Raw genomic sequence first — 17,995 nt, 5'->3', positions numbered from 1 at the left:
AGGGGGAAGCGGCGGCCTGGGGTCCAGCCCTGGGCCTGGCCCTCTGTGGGCATCTGGAGGATGGGAACAAGAACGGGGCCCAGTCTGCCCAGTGAGGCGACGGGCAGCGAAGGGAACAGGCTCTGTCTGGCCTGGTTTGGAAGTTTATTCTTCATGGTTGGCAGAGGGGTGAACTTGGACGCGGGGGTAAGGGAGCAAACAGTTTGACGTGGGGCTGGGCATGGTGGGTGAGGCAGCTCCAGGTCCTCCCGGCTCTGTGGGTCAGTTTGGGGGAGGGTGGTGAGCGGGGCCGGGCCGGGTACCCCTTCTAGTCGCTGAGCTGGGGGGGCGCACCGTCCAGCGGGTGCCACAGCTCCAGTCGGCAGTCACTGCGGCCCAGGCACTCGCACCAGTGCCGCTGGCGTTCCCCGCTGGCGTGGCTACTCAGCTGCACCCCGCCTGGGTTGGGGAGCAGAAATCAGGAGCCACGTTGGAACCCGCTGCCCCCCTCCCACCGCCTCCTGCCCCCGCCAGCCCGCTCCCCTGCATTCTCACTCACCAATGAAGTCGTCAGCTGTGCCCAGGTCATAGTCCCATACAGACACTAGCAGTGTCTTCTGGGCCAGCTCCTCCCTTGGGCCTGCATAAAAGAATTCCTGCAGGGGAGGGGGCAGAAATGCAGGAAGGGGGACGCCTCAGGTCCTTTACAGGTTCAGAAACAGGCTCAGGCAGGTGAGGTCAGGTGGGACCTGCGCTTTCTGACTGAGGCAGAACGCTGACCTTCCCCGCCCCGGGGCAGCCGGGACCGCCTCCACCGGACCCCGGCCTACCTCATTGAACTCGGGGTTCAGGGTCTTTTTCCGAACACTGGTCTTGTATTTACGTCTCTTCCCCACGTTCGGATGCAGGAAACTGGTTGGGAAGGATGGGGTCAGGTTAGGGATGGCCCTGGAGAGGGGCTCCGGGGAGCCCCCACGGCCCACCTACCTGTCCCCCCTTCACTCACAGGCGGACGAAGGGGTCCGAATAGCCATTGGCATCCATGGGGGCAAGGTGGGCACAGCGCAGGACACCCACCAGCAAGCCGCCCTGCCGGGAGCTGTAGCACAGTGACAGCAGGATGCGCCCGCGTTCGTCCCCTGCTGCCTCCGTCTCCTCCTGCGGGGTAGGCTGTGGTCAGCCAACTGCAGCCCAAAGCCCACCCACCCACCGGTGTTAGCCCGGATGTGACAACTCGAGCTGGCTGCAAAGCAATCGAGGACCAACAACTTCCTGTCATGAGTTTCCCAAAACAGTCACTGGCCCGGTGCCCTGGAAGGGAACTTTCCTGTCAGCTGTAGCCTCCAGGGCCTGAGAAGGGGAGGGGCTTGCTCAGGCCACGTGACTGGTGAGCACTGTGCGTCTTCGTCTCGGAGGGGAAGGGTGCTGGTGTCTGAAGGCCACAAACATGCGAGGAGCTTCCCGAGTGGCGTCTCACTAAGCACCCATCGCCACCCTCCCCGTGTCACAGAAGCAGCTCCGAGAGGCTGTGCTCCTCTACCCGATGACATACAGGTCACTAAAGCTACAAAAACCACCCTCTTCACCCCGCACCACCCAGGGGACCAGATTCTGAATGTCCTTTGCCACCCTCAGCCCCTGGTGCTTGCAAAGGGCTTGGGAGGATGTTCAGGAAGAACGTGCTTCTCCCATACCTCACGGAGGATTCCGTTTACAGAAAGCCCAGCCACCTTTCTCACCGGCTCCTCAGTAAGGGAGGGTTCGGTAAGCACCTGCCATGCGCAGCGGTGTGGCCGCGTGTGGGGTCTGGGACAGGAAGTGCCCGTCTCGGGGTGCCTGCCCCACCTGGGTAGGACTCGCCAGCCTGGCCTTGGCTAAGTGGCAGGCACGGCAACTTGTGGCTCCACCGGGGGGGGGGGGGGGGGGGCAGGGCAGTAGCATGTGGCCCTTCCATCCTCCGGGAGCGGAGGCGGAGGTCTTTGGTCATTGGCGTGGGGCCCCCTGCAAGCACCTCTGCCTGCTGACAAGAGCTTATCTAGGGCTACAAGCCCCAGGAGTGGCGTCCACAATGCCCCAAGGTCTCTCCTGGACCTTGACCTGCCCTCCCAACTTGGGCTATAGGTGGATCCCATCAGTTTCACCCTCTGCTTCAAGCCGGGCTTTATCTCTGCCCCCTGAGGGCCTTGATTGTCCCAGTGCCCAATAGCTGCTCTGGGCTGCCTTGGGAGGGGGGGGAGTCACACCCTGCCCAGCCACTGGGGCCTGGCTGTTCCCTAGGGCTATGAGGCCTAGGGCCTCCCATCCCTGCTTGGTCCCACCATCCTACCCACCTCCTCATACAGGGACATGCCACGGGCGGTGTCCAGACTCTTGGGCCTCTTGGTCTGAAAGAGCAGAGAGCTTGGTCACCTTGGCCAGACACCGCCCAGGGTCTCCCTCTTTGTCCCCTTTCCAGCTTCCCCACCACAAGGATCCTGATCCCCACCCCAATCTGTGTCAGCCCCACTCACCAGCTTCCGCTTCTCCAGACACACATCGAAGCTCCTGGCTCGGTTGGGCACCAGCTTCCTCAGGGGCACCCGCAGCTCCCCCAGGGGAGGCGCCCCCCGCCGTCGCCGCAGCCGCGGGTCCTCACACACACACAGCCTGCGGGCCGCCCTGGTCAAACCTGGCCGAGCAAGCCCCGCCCCCCCCACCTCGGCCCTGCCCCCTCGCAGCCCAGGCCCGGCCCTGTCCTCACCGCAGTGTCTTTCGCCCAGCATCCTGGCGGGTGAAGCCGTGATAGGTGAGCGTCTCCTCCCAGACAGGCCCCCTTGTGCCCCGAACTGTGCGAGTCCGCAGCTGGCTGGCCTAGGGGCCAGGGAGCGGGGATCAGGACCTCCTTGGGCCCCAGGGCCCCACCCTGGCTCACCTGCCTGGTGGGCCCCCCGTTGCACATCCCTACAATGGGGAGCTCCATGCCTGCTGTCCAGGCTTTGGGGGGCGGGGCACTGTAGGGCCAGGTGGGTGTTCCAGGCTGGGGTGCGGCCAAAGAGCATCGGTAGGGGTCTGGGTCTCACCCTCACCTTGCTGGCTCCTGGCAGCAGATTGGCTTTGACATAGGTGTCCACAGAGCCTGAGGCTGGTGGCTTGAGACCCTAAGAAGAGACCACGAATGTGGGACAGGTCTGTGGCCCAGGCCCTCCGCCCGTAGACCCTTGCCCTCATCCTCACCTTGGCCCGGTGAGCCGTGCAGTGCAGGGCGCTGTTGTCCGCATCAAAAAGAAGCGTGAACTCGAGGGCGCCCAGGGCAGCTAACAGGAGGTGGTAGGCAGGGTCAGCTCCTGCCTCAACCCCCTCCCCACCCCCCAAATGGCACTATGCCTCCCGCCCTGCCCCTCCCTGGTCAGATGCCTGGGAGGCCCCAAACCCTACCCTGGCTGGGCTGGGCCAGGAGCATTCCCCTCGTCCCCTGTCCCCACTCACTGCTGTCATCTGAATCTCCCTCTGGCTCTGGATCGGCCCGCTGCCGGGGTGCAGAGCGAATGGCAGGGATCACTGCAGGGTGTGGGTCTGGGGCGCTTAGAGTGTGCTTAGCGAAGGGGTAGAAGTGTGGGAAATAGTCGGAAATGAGGTGGATGGGCCGGATGGGGCCGGGGCTCACGTCGATGGCCATGTGCTCCTGCATGTTCACCCGCTGTGGCCGCCCCCGGCTCCCTGCTGCTGCGCCTGCCATGGGGGCTTGGACATGGGGGCGGGGACTCAGAGAAGCCCCCACGAACTGGAGACGGGGGGAACGCAGCGGGCCAAGGAGCCAGGGTGAAGAGGCATCCCTGAGGGCATGGGGGGGAATCTTGGGTGGCAGCCAGGACCTGAGGACAGAAGGACAGAATGCAGGGTCCAAGTAGGTGGGGTGGGGGAGAAGTGGGAGGCTCTGGCCCGAAGGAGGACGCCTGTGGGCTGGCAGTCAGGCCGGCTGGGCTACTCACCGCTCCGTGAGCTCGTCCACTTGGTTTGGTTCGCTGAGTATAAGCCAGACTGAGATGACCCTTGAGCAAGACTGTGAGCAAAGAGCCTCCCAGAAGCGGTGAGGGAGGGGGAAGGGGCGGGGTCAGAGCCCATCTCCTGGGCTCAGGAGGCTGGCACTTCCCTGCCCTCAACCCCAGGGGTCCCTTGGGGCTCAGCCTCCCTCCTTCCTCATTCCCCCTTCACACCATGAGTTATTTTTACCACCATCATGCGCCCTGCTGTCATCTGAGGAGTCTGGAGGGCCAGAGGCGACACAGGGGGTGTGAAGTGGGAGGGGCAATGGGAGGGGCTTGTGAAGGAAGGGCTAGGTGAGGAGGGAGGGAGGGATGTAGGGGGAGGTGTGTAGGAGTGGGTAGCAGTGTGGGGGACACTTTGGGAGGGGTGGAGTGGGGAGGGGGCCGAGGGGAAGAGGAGGAGGGGAGGGGGAGGAGGAGGAGGGGAGGAGGGGGGGGGCACCCGCAGTCTGGTTCTCTGCAGCTCAAGTTCAAGCTTTTTAAGACAGGAATCACATCACTTCACACCTTTCTCCCCTTCCCTCCCCCCTGCCTCCCGCCTGGAACAAAATCCTAAGTCACCACTGAAGAATGTCCCCTTGGCACACTATGGTGGCCCCTGAGTGGCGGGGCTCCTCCCCGACTCTCCGCCTTGTTCATCTTGTTTCCTCAAGGACCCCAAACTTGGCGCATGTGCTGCTCCTTCTGCCCCCACTTCCCCCCTGTGCCCTTTGACGTGGCCTGTTCTTGCTCACCTTTGGTTCCAAGGTCACTCTGTAGGGGAACCTGGCTGCTTTTTTACCTGCTCGACCTTCCCTTCTCTCTCTTCCCAGCAGTCCTGCGGGGACTGTCCTTTCCATAGTCAGTCTGGGAGGCTCTTCCTCCTCCCTGGGACTGTGCCCCAAGACCCTGCCGCCTAGGGAATTCCAAAGACAGCAGGCCATGTGACAGGCTCGGGGAGGCCCAACGAAGTACAATTCTGGGTTGGATGGCCAGAGACAGAAGCTCTGTTTTCTGTTGATGGGAGGCTAATGCTGTGCCGTCCGAGAGCCGTTGCCCTCTCCTCACTTCTCATCCCAGCAGAGTAGAGATTCTCTAAAGGTGAGGCCAGCACAGTAGAAAGTACAGTAAGAGGGAGAGCCCCTGAGCCCCTGGATCCAGCCATGCCTGAAGCTAGCCTCTTTTGGTGAAGTCAGCTGGTGAGGGGAGTTTCCTGTCACTTGTCCCGGCTAATATTACTGCCTAGTCCACCGTGACAAGGTCAGAATGCTTTATCCTCTCTTTCTCTGCTCTACATAACTGATGTATAATTAATTCCACTATTACCTGTGATTAATTAATGTACAATCACATGATTATCTCTGTGGCCTGCTCTGAGGTCTTCCCTGGACTGAGTCACCCCCAGAGGGCAGGGCAGCATCTGGCTGGTCCGAAGATATGGCCCCAGCACAGTGCCCGGTGCATGGCAGGAGTTCGGCGTGTTGGAACTTTATAGTAACACAGGGCTCCTCTTTGGATTCCTGCGGGCTGGCATGGGGTCAGCTAGACACAGAGCAGAGAACAGGAACTGCAGGGGAGTGGCTGGGTCTGGGCGCTGGAGCCAGGGAGGGCTTGGTTCAAATCCTAGCTCGGGGTGACCTGGGGCAAGGTGTCTCTTCTCTCTGAGCCCCAGTCTCACCAGCCAGGGCCAGCACTGCCCCACCTCAGGGCTGTGGTAAGGGCCAAGTGTTAAGTGCCCACTGTCCAGTGGGTAACACTGTGATTGGACAGAGGCACCCCAGCCAGGAGCCAGCTGTCCCACGGGGTCTGCTCAAGGTCAGTGCACAAGATGCAGTGGCCACAGAATGGGTCAAGGCTCTTTATTCAGTCCCGGAATGGAGCTGGCCTAGCAGGGTGGAGGAAGGGTGCTGCTTACGGCCAGGCCTTCAGCCCGTGGACCACTTAGGGAGGGCCAGGCGGGGCTGGTAGGCACCGGGCGCCAGCAGCTGCAGGGTGAACTCTGTGATGATGGCCGTGAGACCCCAGACACGGTGTGGCCCGTGCAGGAAGACGGGCAGAGTGTAGCGGAAGTGGCCACGCTGGCAGAAGTGGGTATAGCCTTGGTTCTGTTCCTGCAGCAGGTGGGCCAGGGGTAGGGCAAACACCTTGTCCACCTGTGGGCGGGAGGCAGCGAGAGGGTAGACACGGGACCTGCTGCCGCAGCCTCCCCTGCGTGGAACAACCTGGCCCCCACCGTCTCTCCCCACTCACCTCCTCAGGGTTGGGCCTGAGGCTCTGGGGATCCAGGGGGCCCACACCGGCAAGCACTGGCACCACGGTGGTCTTTTGCTGGGGCAGGAAGATGGCAGGCAGTCAGGGGGGGCGCGGCCTTGGCGGGGCTCTGGGGCGGGGGAGGGGAGCCCGAGAGGAAGACTCCACCTCGCCATCCAGAGGCCTTCAGTATTGGAGGTCGGGTGCACCTGGCCCCTGCCCTTGAGCTCACTCCAGCCATGCCGACTAGCTACAGGCCTCTCAAACTCACTGGAGCCATTCAGTCCTCTGGGCCTTTGCAGACTGTTCCCTCTGCTTAGAATAACCTTCCCTGACCTTTACTACCCTGAAATCTCCCACTTGTCATTCAATCCCTGCCTACCCTGTGAAGCCTTCCCCCACCCTCCTCCACCAAGCTGGGCAGAGCTGGCTTATCCTGGGGCCACCTCCGGCCCAGGACCTGAGCCTCAGTATCTCCCACGATAAGGGGCTAAGATACCCCTCTCTGAAAGGTTGTGCAGGGATGGAACATGACTGCCAGGCAGGTGTCTGGAGCTCCACCAGAGGCCAGGACCACTCTCCTTGCCCCTGGCGGTGGCCTCAGGGCCTGTCAGCGGCCTCAGGGCCTGGCAGCCTTACCTGGTCATACACAGGCTGCAGGATGCCCCACACATGCTCTTCAGGCACAGTAAGGCCCAGCTCCTCACGGGTCTCCCTCAGGGCTGTGTGTACCACGTCCTGGTCAGTGGGGTCCCACTTGCCACCTGGGAAACTGAACAAGCACAGGTGGCCCGGTCCTTGGTCTGTTGGGGCCATGGTGGGTGAGGGTGACGGCTGTGCGGAGAGCTGATCACCCACCTAAGCATCTTTTGTCTCTGCCCCTAGTTTGTCGTGAGGCCTCCCGCAAGCCACATGACCTCTCCAGGTTCGGTTTACCTCCCTAAACGATAGGGGTAAGGGAGAGGCCCTGGGGCTCACACACGCAAATTTTGCTTATGGTGGCCCCAGTGGCGCTATGACCCTAGCGTGTCCCTAATTCCCGACGGGACAGGGGCGGGGCCAGGGCGGGAAGCCAGGCAGTTCACCCCACCCGCGAGCTTCGTCGGCTCCAGGACCCGAATCTCCCCAGAGTCGCCGGCAGGGGGCGGGGTCCTGCCTTTTTAGAAACACGGGCACAGCTCCGAGAAGTGTCCCCGTCCTGAGCTGGTGCGGGACGCGCTTCGAGGGGTCCGGCGTGGCGTCCGGGCTGGCACCCACGGCGCCAGACTCGGGGCGCGGCTCTCCCCAGACCCATTCCATAGAGGCGGAAACCCAGACTCGGACAGGCGAAGCGCCTCGCTCAGGTCCCTGCGGTCTCCGGGACTCGGCGGCCTCCTCTCAGTAGAGCGAGGAGCTCCCTGCCGTGTACCTGACGTCGCCCTTGTGCCTCCCGGCCAGGCGGCTGGACCGCAGCGTGTAGAGCAGCGCTGGGATCCCGCGCACCGAGCACAGCGGCACGAGCACGGCGGCCGCCGCGGGCCGCGCGCGGAGTCGGGCAGTGGCCCCTGCCAGCAGCCGCCGGCAGCGCTGCTCGTCCTCCGCTGACAGGCAGTGGGGCGGCATGTCGGGCCGGGCGCACCCGGGACACCGAGGGCGCCACGCCGGGCGAAGGAAGGGGCGGGGCAGGCAGCCCTCGCGCTCGGGGTCTCCGGGGAAGCTGGGCGGGGCCGCGGGAGGAGTCGCCCCGCCCCGCCCCGCGGGGCTCAGAAGCGGCGTCTGCTGTGCCCTTGGGGGCGAGACCCGCACAAGAGGCGGGGCCTCGGCGGGAGGGGGCGGGGCTCTGGGCCAGAGGGCCGTGAGCGGGGCCCGAGGGAGGGGCCTCGACGCGAGGTGGTGGGGCGGGTCCGGAAGGGGCGGGTCCCCCTGTCTCGGGCTTCCGGCAGAAGGGGCGGGCCTGGGCCGAGGGCGGAGCTGGCATTGGTGGTTTCGAGGGAGGGTGTCAGAGAGCCTGGAGTCAGTAGCTCGCCGTACTCGAGTCTCGGCGGCTTCCGGACCCAGCTCTGTGACAGCTGGGTTCGAGATTCCGGGCGTCAGGCTTCGAGGCTTCGCCGGACCCCGCGTCCCTCCACGCCCGCGTGTGCCCGTCCCTTTCCTACGCACCTCACGCGCAGTGCTCCAGGATGTTCGGAGTCGGCATTTAGGGGGTCCACGGAGCGCGCCTCCCGGAGGCCGGGGACATCAGGGGCTGCGGGAGGAGTGCCTAGCCCGGCCCCGCTCTGGGCCCCTCTCCTGGTTCTTCTGGGTGGCGCGCGCGGTGCCCTCCCGCTCCAAGGGACCCACTCCAGCCCCAGGCCTTTGCCCTGCTTTTCCCACCGCTGGGAGCTTGTCTTCCCTCCTCCCCTTCCCTCTCGCTCTCAATTTCTACTCCTTTAGGTGTAGGTTTAAATGTCACTCTTCTGTGGAAGCTGTCCTGCGTCGAGTCTTGATTGGATTCTCAAGCCCCTCCCTCTACCCCCCACTTGGCCTGGCCCGTGTGGTCACTGCCCATCACGATTCTGCATCCCTCCAGACCCTGGCTTCTCGCGGACCAGACCACCCCAGTTGTGCACAGCACCTATAGTGGAATGGCCGGTGTCGCCAATGCTTTGCATTGACTTTGAGCAGGTGCCTCTTTGAGCTGCAGTTTCAGTCCTCAGCTGGGCACGTTAAGGCCGGGAGCAGAGCCTGCAGCCTCACTCACAGCGCTGCCCCTTGGCTGGTGTTGGCATCTTTACCATCACTGTGCTCCCAGCGATACCACCGGCACCGGGCAGAGCTCTGGAATGTCTGCAGCCGTCTCTGGGGTCTGGGTGTTCCTGAGTCCTTCCACCCCGACCCCCGAGGACAGAAGTGCTCTGACTACTCACGCCAAATGGTTTAATGTTGGGGGAAAAGGAGAGGTAAAGCAGGGTTGAGAGGAGTTACCCCCAAGGCAGAAGGGGACATGTATGGGGGGGGGGGGCTGGTTCCAAGCCTGGCATCTTCTCGGCCTTGCTGTGACTCTGGGCAGGTAGCCTCTCTCTCTGGGCTTCCACCTGCCCTTCTATCCTTGAGGGAAGAGGGCCTCCGCAGAGGTGAGGCAGCAGGGGTAGTATTCAGGGTAAGAGGAGTCTGTGCACAGGGCCCTCATCATCACTGAGGGTCCTGGACAGTCCCCAAGCACATGGCCGTGGGGGACAGGAGCCCCAGCCTAGCTGGGAGGGGCAGGCTCTCCTGATCTCTGTCGTTCTGGACATTGGGGAGGGGGTATGGTGTTGGTCGGGCCCTTGGGATTCTGAGGGGGCTTGAGGCTCCAGGATACAGGCCCTGGTAGGCGAGGGGCTGGTAGGTGGCTGGGGCCAGCAGAGCCTCAGGGGGGGCCAGCAGCTGATGTTGCAGCCGGGCGGAGGTCCTGGAGTTGGAGACTGGAGCTTTGTGGGAGTCTGAGGGAGGACATGGTCTGCGTGGACCCCGGACCTTCCCTCACAGCCTCAGCCTCCCCTCCTCCTCCCCTGCTCCCATCCCAAGCTGCCCCCCTCTCAGCCTTCGCTCTTGTTCTCTCTTCGTTCGCTCTTCCCTGCCATCTCTTGCCGTCCAAACCCTTCCCAGTTCTTCAAGGCCCAGCTCAGGAGCCACTTCATCCAGGAAGCCCGTCTGACACCTCCCACCCCTGCTCTTAGCACCTTGTCCCCATCCTGTTCTCTGTGCCCTTGGCCCCAAACTGCCTCAGAATTCTCTGCCTCCTCCTCTTTGTCCACACAGGTGCCCAGTGGGCTTGCTGGACGTGCTGAAGCCCCCTCCTGGAGGCCGTGTGGCCCTGTCTCCTTGCTTCCTGCCCATCATGCAGGCTCTGGTCCCACTGTGTCTGTAAGCCTGGAGGCTGACCTGTTCCCTCCTCTGTGGAGCCCTTCAGCAGGCAGGGGCCGAGGCCGCTGTGACTCCGGGTCGGGATGCTGAGCAGGGCTCGTGGAGGGACAGTCCTGGAGACGGGACGAACAGGAATGGAGGCAGAGGGTCACAGGGGAGAGCCCAGGTCAAGGATCATGATCAGTCAGGCCGTGGGACCCCAGGACCAGTCAGTGGGCAGGAAGCAGAGAGAAGGGCAGGACCCGAGGCCTTAGGAGACAGTGCAGATGCGGGTGAGGGGCTGGGTTGGGGCAGCTGGGCTCACACAGTACCAGGAGTCTGAGTCACTCTCCCTAAAGCCCTTGGCAAAAGGGTTGCTGGCGATTTTCAGCTGGGTGATCTGCAGAGGAGAAAGTGCAGTTATGGGCCAACCCTGAGCCAGGGCGAGGCTGTGGGGTCCCAGGTTCAGCCACCCTGTCTTCCCTGAACCCCCCAGTCAGGAGGCCCTGGGACCCGGGCCCTCAGCCCAGGAGCCACAGAGTCAGTGGGCGTGAAGGCAGGGGAATGACCGAGGGCAGAAGTCTGCTGAGTCCTAGGGAAGGAGAGAAGGGCAAGGCTCTGAGCTCAGAGCTTTGGGCCTCAGTCTCCATCCCTGTGAAATTGGCTGGCAGCTGCCTCGTGAGCTGTGGTCCCAACCCACCCGGTGGTTCTGATAGGCTGTCACGGCCGTGAACTGGGTCTCCGTGAAGACGAAGGACTTGAAGTTCTCCTGGGCGTAGCGCTCGCTGTCCTTGCGTGGGTCCACAAAGACCACGTGGAATCGGGGCTGGTAGCGGTGCATGGAGTTGAGAATGATCTGGGGGGGGGGCGGGGCGGAAGGCAGTGGTCGGGGGTGTGGGGGAGCAGCAGCAAACCTTCCCTTGAGCTAAGCCTTTCTCTCCGGGGCAGAACGGCTGTCTTTCTTGTAACGAGGGCACAGAGTCTGGTCCCGAGGGCCCAGGGTTCTGCATCAAAGGCCCTGTGGCGTCTGAGCATTTTGCCACTTTGCCTTCTCTCACACCCACATCCCGCCGTCAGGTCCACCTTTGGAAATATCCAGAATCTGATCACCTCTCCCACCCCACGGCCTCCTGGCCAGCGTCCCTGCTCCCATCCAGCTGTGCTGTCTATTCACACCGCAGCCCCAGCGAGCTGCTCAAAACCCTCCTGTGGCCACCGCACAGAGTAGAAGCCAGAAGTCTCTCCGCAGCCGACTGGCCCCGCAGACCAGCCCTGGCAGCCTCTAGGGTCTCTCTCCTCCCATCTCCCCTACACACCCCACTTCCGCCCCGTGGGGAGCCTCCCACGGGCACTTCTCCCAACGGGCCTAACATTCTGCAGCCCCAGGGCCTTTGCACTTGCTCCTTCCCCTGCAACAGCGTTCCATACACACTGTCTACGAGGAGGACAGTGTTTGCTGGAACATTCTCACTTCCTGCCCCCTGCTCGGGCAGTCCCCTCTGCTGCCCAACCCCTGGCCGGGAGAACTTGGCCCCCAGCATTAGCCGCCAGTAGCAGGTGGGGACGCTGGGCGCCAAAGTCACAGCTGGCCCTGGCTCCAGGCTTTGTTATAATCAGGCCCCAGTGTCCCCAGCCCTGCCCTGCCCCCTCCCCGCTGTGGCCGGGGCCTCACGTGGCCATTGTCGTCCAGCAGATTGTTGGTCAGCTTGAGCTTGTCAAAGGACACAATCTGGCGCATCCACTGTGCCCCTTTGGCCGGCGAGTCCGGGTGGAAGTGCACCCGGCCGGGCGTGGCCGGGTCTGCTCTGCCCGCCACCAGCCAGGCTGAGCTGTGAAAGGCGTACCTGGGGACAGAGCGAGTGGGAAGGGCGCCCCGCCCGCCCCCTCGGCCCCGCATCTGCTGCCCCGGCCCTGAAGACCGGCGGGGCCAAGGGGCTCTCGCCGTCTCCGTTGTGGCCCTTGCTCTACCCCCATCTCACACGCGAGGAACCAGAGACCCCAAGGATGCTGTCTGGCCTCGAGCGCCCGGTGGCCGCAGTGGGCTAGCCTACTCTCCCTGCCCAGGCTAGCCCACTGCCCGCCTCAGGCTTCTGCTGTTGCCCCTAGCCCACTGCCCGCCTCAGGCTTCTGCTGTTGCCCCAGGGTAGGCCTCCCCCCCCCCCCCCCCCCCCCCCCCCCCCCCCCGTCACGGCTCCGACTGGCCCCTGGCTCACCCCAGGGTGCAGGTAGGGGTCGACTTCCTGGCCCCGCCCCCTGCTGTCCCAGCTGCCTCCCCTGGCCGGCCCCCAGACCTGTATCTTTTGTCGTCCAGAGGCACGAAGTCCATGAGCAGTGCATAGTCAGCCAGCGTGTCCATGCCCAGAATCTTCACCTGGAAGGTGGGAAACATCCTCCTGCAGGAGGGCGGCGCTCAGCAGCCCAAGGGCGGCCCCACCGTGGCCCCCTGTCCCCCCCACGCACACGCCCGCGGTTCGCACCTGCCTGCCTTGGTGACAATCATCTCCGTGCCCAGCTGGTTGAATTCCTCCCACAGAGCCTTCATCTCCAGCTGAACTGTCACACTGGACACACGCGGGTTCTTGGGGCCCTGCTTGCCGGGCTCGGCCACGACTTGGGCCCCGGTGGGAGGGTCTGACGGGAATGGGGAGTCCAGCCGGGGCTCCCAGCTGGAGCTGGTCAGGGTGTAGGGCTCCGAGGTTGCGAGTACCCCGAGGCCGGCAGAGAGGAAGGCTGGGGAGAGAGGAGGAAAGCGTGAGCCTCACCCCCGTGCCACCAAGCCGGCTCTCATCCTTCCGGCCGCACCTAGGTGCCTCTTCCTCCAGGGAGCCCTCCCTGACTGCCAGGCCTGTGTTCCCATAGTATCCCTGACGGGGCATCACTTCATGAGGCAAATGCCGACTTAAGTCTCCTGGAGGCCAGAGACAGGAACTGCCTGGCTCCTCAGGGAATCTTCGAGCCATCAAGTCACGTGGCCTTGTGGCCTTGAGCAACAAAATTGTTCCGTCTCTCAGAGCCTCAGTTTCTATATCTGCCCCAAGGGGTTCTTGATACGCGCTTCGCAGGGCTGATGTGAGGATTTGCGAGGACACACACGGTGCCCGGCACACCCTTCAAAAACGACACCTGTTACGATGGTAGGACATGTGAGGTCGTGGGGGTTCGGGAATGAGCGGCTTCACTCCGCAGAGACCCTGGTGCCTGGTCCTGCTCCGGGAGAGTTGAGCTGAGAGGACATCCTCGAATCACCACCAAGGACTCCCACCCATGTCTGACCTTGCGCCCCATAAACATTCCATTTCTTGGAATGTTGCCACCCTCTACCCTCCTTAAAAAAAAAAAACCCACGGGGCGCCTGGGTGGCGCAGTCGGTTAAGCGTCCGACTTCAGCCAGGTCACGATCTCGCCGTCCGTGAGTTCCAGCCCCGCATCAGGCTCTGGGCTGATGGCTCGGAGCCTGGAGCCTGCTTCGGATTCTGTGTCTCCCTCTCTCTCTGCCCCTCCCCCGTTCATGCTCTGTCTCTCTCTGTCCCCAAAAATAAATAAACGTTGAAAAAAAAATTTAAAAATTAAAAAAAAAAACCCCACAAATCCTGGGGGGCCTGGATGGCTTAGTCGGTTGAACATCCGACTTCGGCTCGGGTCGTGATCTCACGGTTATGGGTTCGAGCCCCGCATCGGGCTCTGTGCTGACAGCTCGGAGCCTGGAGCCGGCTTTGGATTCTACGTCTCCTTCTCTCTCTGCCCCTCCCCCACTCATGCTCTGTCTCTCTCCCTCTCTCTCTCTCTGTCTCAAAAATAAATAAATATAAAAAAGTTTTTTTTTTAATAAAAAATAAAAATAAGCAAATTCTACCTAAAATAAGACACTACCTTACGCCCATGAGGATGGCTATTACCAAAAAGAAAAGAGAAACGGAAAGGAAAGGAAAGGAAAGAAAAGGAAAGGAAAGGAAAGGAAAGGAAAGAAATTGCAAGTGTTGGTGGGGGCGTGTGGAAATTGGAACCCTCTGCATCGCTGATGGGGTACAAGACGGAGCCTCTGCTGTGAAAAACACAATGAGTGTAGGATCCAGCCAGGCCACTTCTGGGGAGTTACCTAGAACTGGAGAAATGCACTAAAGGAACCGAGAGCAGGAACCTGAACAGGGACATGTGCGTGAGTGTTCACAGCAGCACGATTCCCAGCAGCCCGAAGGTGACAGCAACCCAAGCGTCTACTGATGGAGGAATGGATAAGCAAGGCGTGGTCTAGCCAGACAATGGAACCGTCTTCGGCTTCAAACAGGAAGGGGCTTCTGCAGCGTGCTGTGACTTGGGTGGACCTTGAGGACGTCACGCTAAGTGAAATAAGCCAGGCGGACACAAAAGGACAAATGCCGTGTGCTTCCGTTTGTGAGAGGTCCCTACGACAGTCAGCTTCAGAGACAGAAAGAAGAACGGTGGGTGCCAGGGTTGGAGGGAGGGGGACAGGGAGTGAGCGTCTAATGGAGACAGAGGTTCAGTTTTGCCAGATGCAAAAGTTCTGGAGACGGATGGTGGCGATGGCTGCCTTGTGAATGTACCTAACGTCACCGAATTGTACCCTTAAAAATGGCTCAAATGGGGGGTGGGGGCCCTGGGTGGCTCAGTTGGTTAGGCATCCGTCTTTGGCTCGGGTCATGATCTCGCGGTTCGTGGGTTCGAGCCCCGCGTTGGGCTTGGAGCCTAGAGATTGCTTCAGATTCTGTGTCTCCTTCTCTCTCTGCCCCTCCCTTGCACGTGCTGTCTGTCTCTCTCTCTCAAAAATAAATAGACAAAAAAAAATTGTTTTAATGGCCCAAATGGTAATTTTTATGTTATGTATGTTTTACAAGTTAAACATTAAAACCAGAAAAAAAAATCCTGAAAAATGGACTATTAGTTTCTAGCAGCCCCCTAAGTGGCCAAGAGCCTGGTGGAACTGAGATCCCCTGGGCAGAGGTGGATTTTGGTGTTGGATGGATGGATGGATGGATGGACGGACGGATAGAGGGATGGGTGGAGGGAGGTTCCCGGGGTGGTCTACGTGTAATGAGCTAACAGGTGGGCAGCGCCTGGCCAGAGCTGGCACATAGTAGGTGCTTCATTGGAGTGTGGGGCTCAGGGCCTGCGGTCCCATATTTCTCAGCCCCGAGGGCCACGTATGAAAAGCCCCGGGAGTGGGTGGGGGTCTTTCCGAGAGGGATGGACCGCATCAGGTCTGCATCTCCCAGAGGGGCATGAAGTGTAGACGGGCTGATGTCCCCACCACCTGGACCAGGCCACCACATGGGCAACTGTCCGTTGCTCAGCTGCCCTGCTGGGGCAGGTCTATCATCTGGGTAACTGATGACAACCCCAAGGGTCCATGGGTCCCCAGGGGAGAGGCTCATGGTTTCCCTGGGTCTGAGGCCTTCACAGGCTGGTCACTGGCTCCCAAGTCTTCTATGAGCTCACCCCCTGCCCATCTTGGTCAAAGTGCCACCCCTGAGTGCTCTCAGAAACTCAGGAGGGGCCCCTTCTCTGTCTGGTTCCTCTAAAAGCTGGCATCCCTTGGGGTCAGGAGTTGACAATTTCCCACAAGCATGGAGCCAGGTCTGGAGGGGAAGTTCGACCTTGATACTCAATGGGTGAGGCCCAGAGAGAGGAAGGGACAGGTCCAAGGTCACTCATGCCTGAGAAGGCTCTCCCTTCCCAGAAATGGTTCTGTACCCCGGCCCATCAGCACCCCCATATTTGTACATGGGCGGCTGTGAGCCCATCAACTTGCCCTGGTGGGATCTGAGGCCTTAGCATGGGGTGCCCCTGTCCCACCCTCTTGCCCAAGACCTGGATCCAGAAGGGTTTCTTTGGTCCCCCCACCCAGTCCCTGCCCCGCCCCATTCACCCTGGAGCCTGAGCCCAGTCATGGGGCCACCTCGGCTGCCTACACCGTACCTGCCATGGGGACGGCCTGGACGTTGGCTCCTGGAGAAGTCCTGCTCAGTGCGGGCCAGCTGCAGCTGTCACCTGAGGAGTCCCTGCCTGCTGGGTTGGTGGTCAGACGCTCCTGGTCTCCCGCCCCATTCAGCGGCACAGCTCAGCTCTGCGGGACCGTCCTTCCCTCCAAGCGATCACTCACGTCCTGGTTCTCCACCGGAGTCAGGCACCTGGTCTCTGCAGGCAGGCTACTCTGGCCCTGTGGTATGCAGGGCCCCGTCTCCAAACCACCCTCAGACTGCACCAGGCTGCTGGCCGGGCTTGTCCAGCTCCAGGAGTGGTGCTGTGTGGGAGGAGGGCATGTGGGAAGGCTCTGACGTTGCAAAGCCTCCTCCCCCCCTCCCCGATCGCCCCTCCCGGCTCCCTCCCTTTCCCAGCTAGGAGCCCCTCAGCCACTCCTGATCAATGGACCCAGGCGCAGAGTGGGGGCCCTTTTGGAGGACCCGGCTGGGCGGTCCGCAGGGGCCCAGGCCCGGTGACTGGAGGGCTGGGCACTGAAAAGGCCTGGCGGAGGCCGGGGAGGCCACAGTAGCCGCAGGAGCGTGAGGGCTGATGGCAGAGGTGATGCCCTCTCACCAGGACCTCGACCCCTGACCTGGGGCTGCTGCTGGTGTGGCATCCCCTGGGAAACTGGGAATCACAAGGGGGCAGCCTCAGCAAGTGCTGGAAGAGGCAGAGCTCCTGGACCGGATGGCAGGAAGCCGGGTCTGGCTGATGGCTGGGGCCCGAGGAGCTGTGCGATGCTGGTGGATTCCCGACAGCCCCCGTGCCTCAGTTTCCCCAACTGCGCGCATAATCTCTTCTCTCTGGGATGGACAGCAGTAAACTGTTCCCATCCTGATTGACGGTGCCTAAGTAGTCCCCACGGGGTGGGAGGCTGGCTCAGGTCACAGGTCTCTGGGGCGTGTGTCTGCTCTGCACACAGGTCAGCCTGTTCTCTCCAGCCCGACCAGGCGCCTTCTCCAGGCTGCCCACGCCCATCCAGGCCCGGCATTCAGGGACACCTGGATCACCGGTCAGGAAGGCACAAAGCTGGTTGCTGTCAGATGAGAGTGCTGCTTGGCCATCTCGTTGCCGCCCGATTGCCCAGGGAGGGTCATCGGGCTAGACCCCAGGAGAGCTCACTCTGGGAGGGAGTGTTCCAGGCCAGCCCCCAGGCCGGCACTAGGGGACAGCACCTCAGGCTGGGCTGGGCCCGCTTGACTGGGGTCCCCAAGGCAGACTAGACCCCCCCCCACCCCAACACACCTCCTCCAGAGTGTGGCACTGGGGACGTGGGGGAGGCGGAGGCCCATGCCTGGCAGTGGGCATGGAGGGACCGCGGGTCGGAAGGACTGCTTCTCTCCAAGAATGACACCCAGCTCCTCCCAGAGCCTGATGCCCGGGAGCAGACCTCTCCTCCCTCCGCTTAGGGGTGCCGCCTGCTTTGGTCTCCTGTAACCCAGATCCCTGCCTGCCAAGCTGGGAGAGGTAGGCCCATGCCCAGCTCTGGGGTTTGCTGTGGGGCAGGATGAGGGGGGTGGTTCTCCATGCTTGGGAGGGTCCCAGCGGCTATCAGGGGCCACCCAGTGAGGTGTGTGACCGGCCACGCCACGCTGTCCCAGGATCCACAGTGGGGCGGGGGGGTGGGGAGGAGGGAGAGGGGAGAGATGATGGTCTTGGGAGATTCCCACCAATCCTCCTGGCTCCCCCTCAGCCTGGACTCCCAGGAGTGGGCCAGCCCAGGGTCCTGTTGGCCACTGGTGTGTGTGTGTGCGTGCACACGTGCGCGTGCACCTGCACGCAGCTCTGCTCTGTGTGATGGGAAACGCCCCCTCCACGCATGTAGGTGAGGACACTGACGGGCCAGCCCACTTGCACACAGATGAACCCCAGGCCCCACGCCCCACACCCACTCATGTGCACACGTGCACAAGCTGCCGTGTGCATGGGTGCACGCGCTCTCT

General features: G+C 62.3%; 3 protein-coding genes across 5 annotated transcripts; all 3 read right to left on the bottom strand.

Moving 5' to 3' along the window:
* Positions 1-127: 127 nt before the first annotated feature.
* On the bottom strand, positions 128-5,445 carry LOC106971096 (double C2-like domain-containing protein gamma). The gene is made up of 13 exons (XM_027045062.2): positions 5,307-5,445; positions 4,736-5,075; positions 3,948-4,018; positions 3,445-3,830; positions 3,193-3,272; positions 3,045-3,116; positions 2,720-2,829; positions 2,490-2,625; positions 2,310-2,363; positions 986-1,137; positions 810-891; positions 539-635; positions 128-438 (listed from the first exon to the last, which is right to left on the bottom strand). The coding sequence occupies exons 2-13, from the start codon at positions 4,922-4,924 to the stop codon at positions 308-310; spliced, it is 1,560 nt and encodes a 519-aa protein (XP_026900863.1). The 5' UTR covers positions 4,925-5,075; positions 5,307-5,445; the 3' UTR covers positions 128-307.
* Positions 5,388-8,022, bottom strand: NUDT8 (nudix hydrolase 8). Of its 3 annotated transcripts, XM_027045065.2 has the most exons (5): positions 7,639-8,022; positions 6,870-7,002; positions 6,231-6,308; positions 5,896-6,133; positions 5,388-5,522 (listed from the first exon to the last, which is right to left on the bottom strand). In XM_027045065.2, exons 1-4 carry the CDS (start codon positions 7,830-7,832, stop codon positions 5,906-5,908), a joined length of 633 nt encoding a protein of 210 aa, XP_026900866.1. In that variant the 5' UTR covers positions 7,833-8,022; the 3' UTR covers positions 5,388-5,522; positions 5,896-5,905. The 3 variants fall into 3 exon arrangements, with proteins under 3 accessions (XP_026900866.1, XP_026900865.1, XP_053058820.1); XM_027045064.2 differs by lacking the exon at positions 5,388-5,522 and having other exon boundaries at positions 5,825-6,133; positions 7,639-8,021; XM_053202845.1 differs by lacking the exons at positions 5,388-5,522; positions 7,639-8,022 and adding an exon at positions 7,387-7,617 and having other exon boundaries at positions 5,825-6,133.
* A 1,358-nt stretch (positions 8,023-9,380) lies between these two features.
* Positions 9,381-16,014, bottom strand: TBX10 (T-box transcription factor 10). Its single transcript, XM_053202654.1, has 8 exons — positions 16,008-16,014; positions 12,551-12,803; positions 12,287-12,466; positions 11,746-11,917; positions 10,774-10,929; positions 10,406-10,473; positions 10,113-10,207; positions 9,381-9,670 (listed from the first exon to the last, which is right to left on the bottom strand). The coding sequence occupies exons 1-8, from the start codon at positions 16,012-16,014 to the stop codon at positions 9,381-9,383; spliced, it is 1,221 nt and encodes a 406-aa protein (XP_053058629.1).
* Between the last annotated feature and the right edge of the window lie 1,981 nt (positions 16,015-17,995).

The sequence above is a fragment of the Acinonyx jubatus genome, chromosome D1 (assembly GCF_027475565.1).
Source record: "Acinonyx jubatus isolate Ajub_Pintada_27869175 chromosome D1, VMU_Ajub_asm_v1.0, whole genome shotgun sequence".
Lineage (NCBI taxonomy): Eukaryota > Metazoa > Chordata > Mammalia > Carnivora > Felidae > Acinonyx > Acinonyx jubatus.
Note: the sequence above shows the minus strand (reverse complement) of the source record. Positions and strands in the feature narration are given on the sequence as shown.

Coding starts and splice junctions, on each gene's coding strand:
- LOC106971096 (XM_027045062.2), bottom strand. CDS start 4,924: ATGGCCTGCTGTCTTTGGAATTCCCTAGGCGGCAGGGTCTTGGGGCAC. Junction 4,019..4,735: donor GAGTGACCTTGGAACCAAAG/GTGAGCAAGAAC, acceptor CTTTGCTCACAG/TCTTGCTCAAGGGTCATCTC. Junction 439..538: donor CACAGCTGACGACTTCATTG/GTGAGTGAGAAT, acceptor TCCCCAACCCAG/GCGGGGTGCAGCTGAGTAGC.
- NUDT8 (XM_027045065.2), bottom strand. CDS start 7,832: ATGCCGCCCCACTGCCTGTCAGCGGAGGACGAGCAGCGCTGCCGGCGG. Junction 7,003..7,638: donor AGGCACAAGGGCGACGTCAG/GTACACGGCAGG, acceptor GTGCTTGTTCAG/TTTCCCAGGTGGCAAGTGGG. Junction 6,309..6,869: donor TGCAGCCTGTGTATGACCAG/GTAAGGCTGCCA, acceptor TTCCTGCCCCAG/CAAAAGACCACCGTGGTGCC.
- TBX10 (XM_053202654.1), bottom strand. Junction 12,467..12,550: donor ATTGTCACCAAGGCAGGCAG/GTGCGAACCGCG, acceptor GCCCTCCTGCAG/GAGGATGTTTCCCACCTTCC. Junction 10,208..10,405: donor GAGAGTGACTCAGACTCCTG/GTACTGTGTGAG, acceptor TCCCGTCTCCAG/GACTGTCCCTCCACGAGCCC.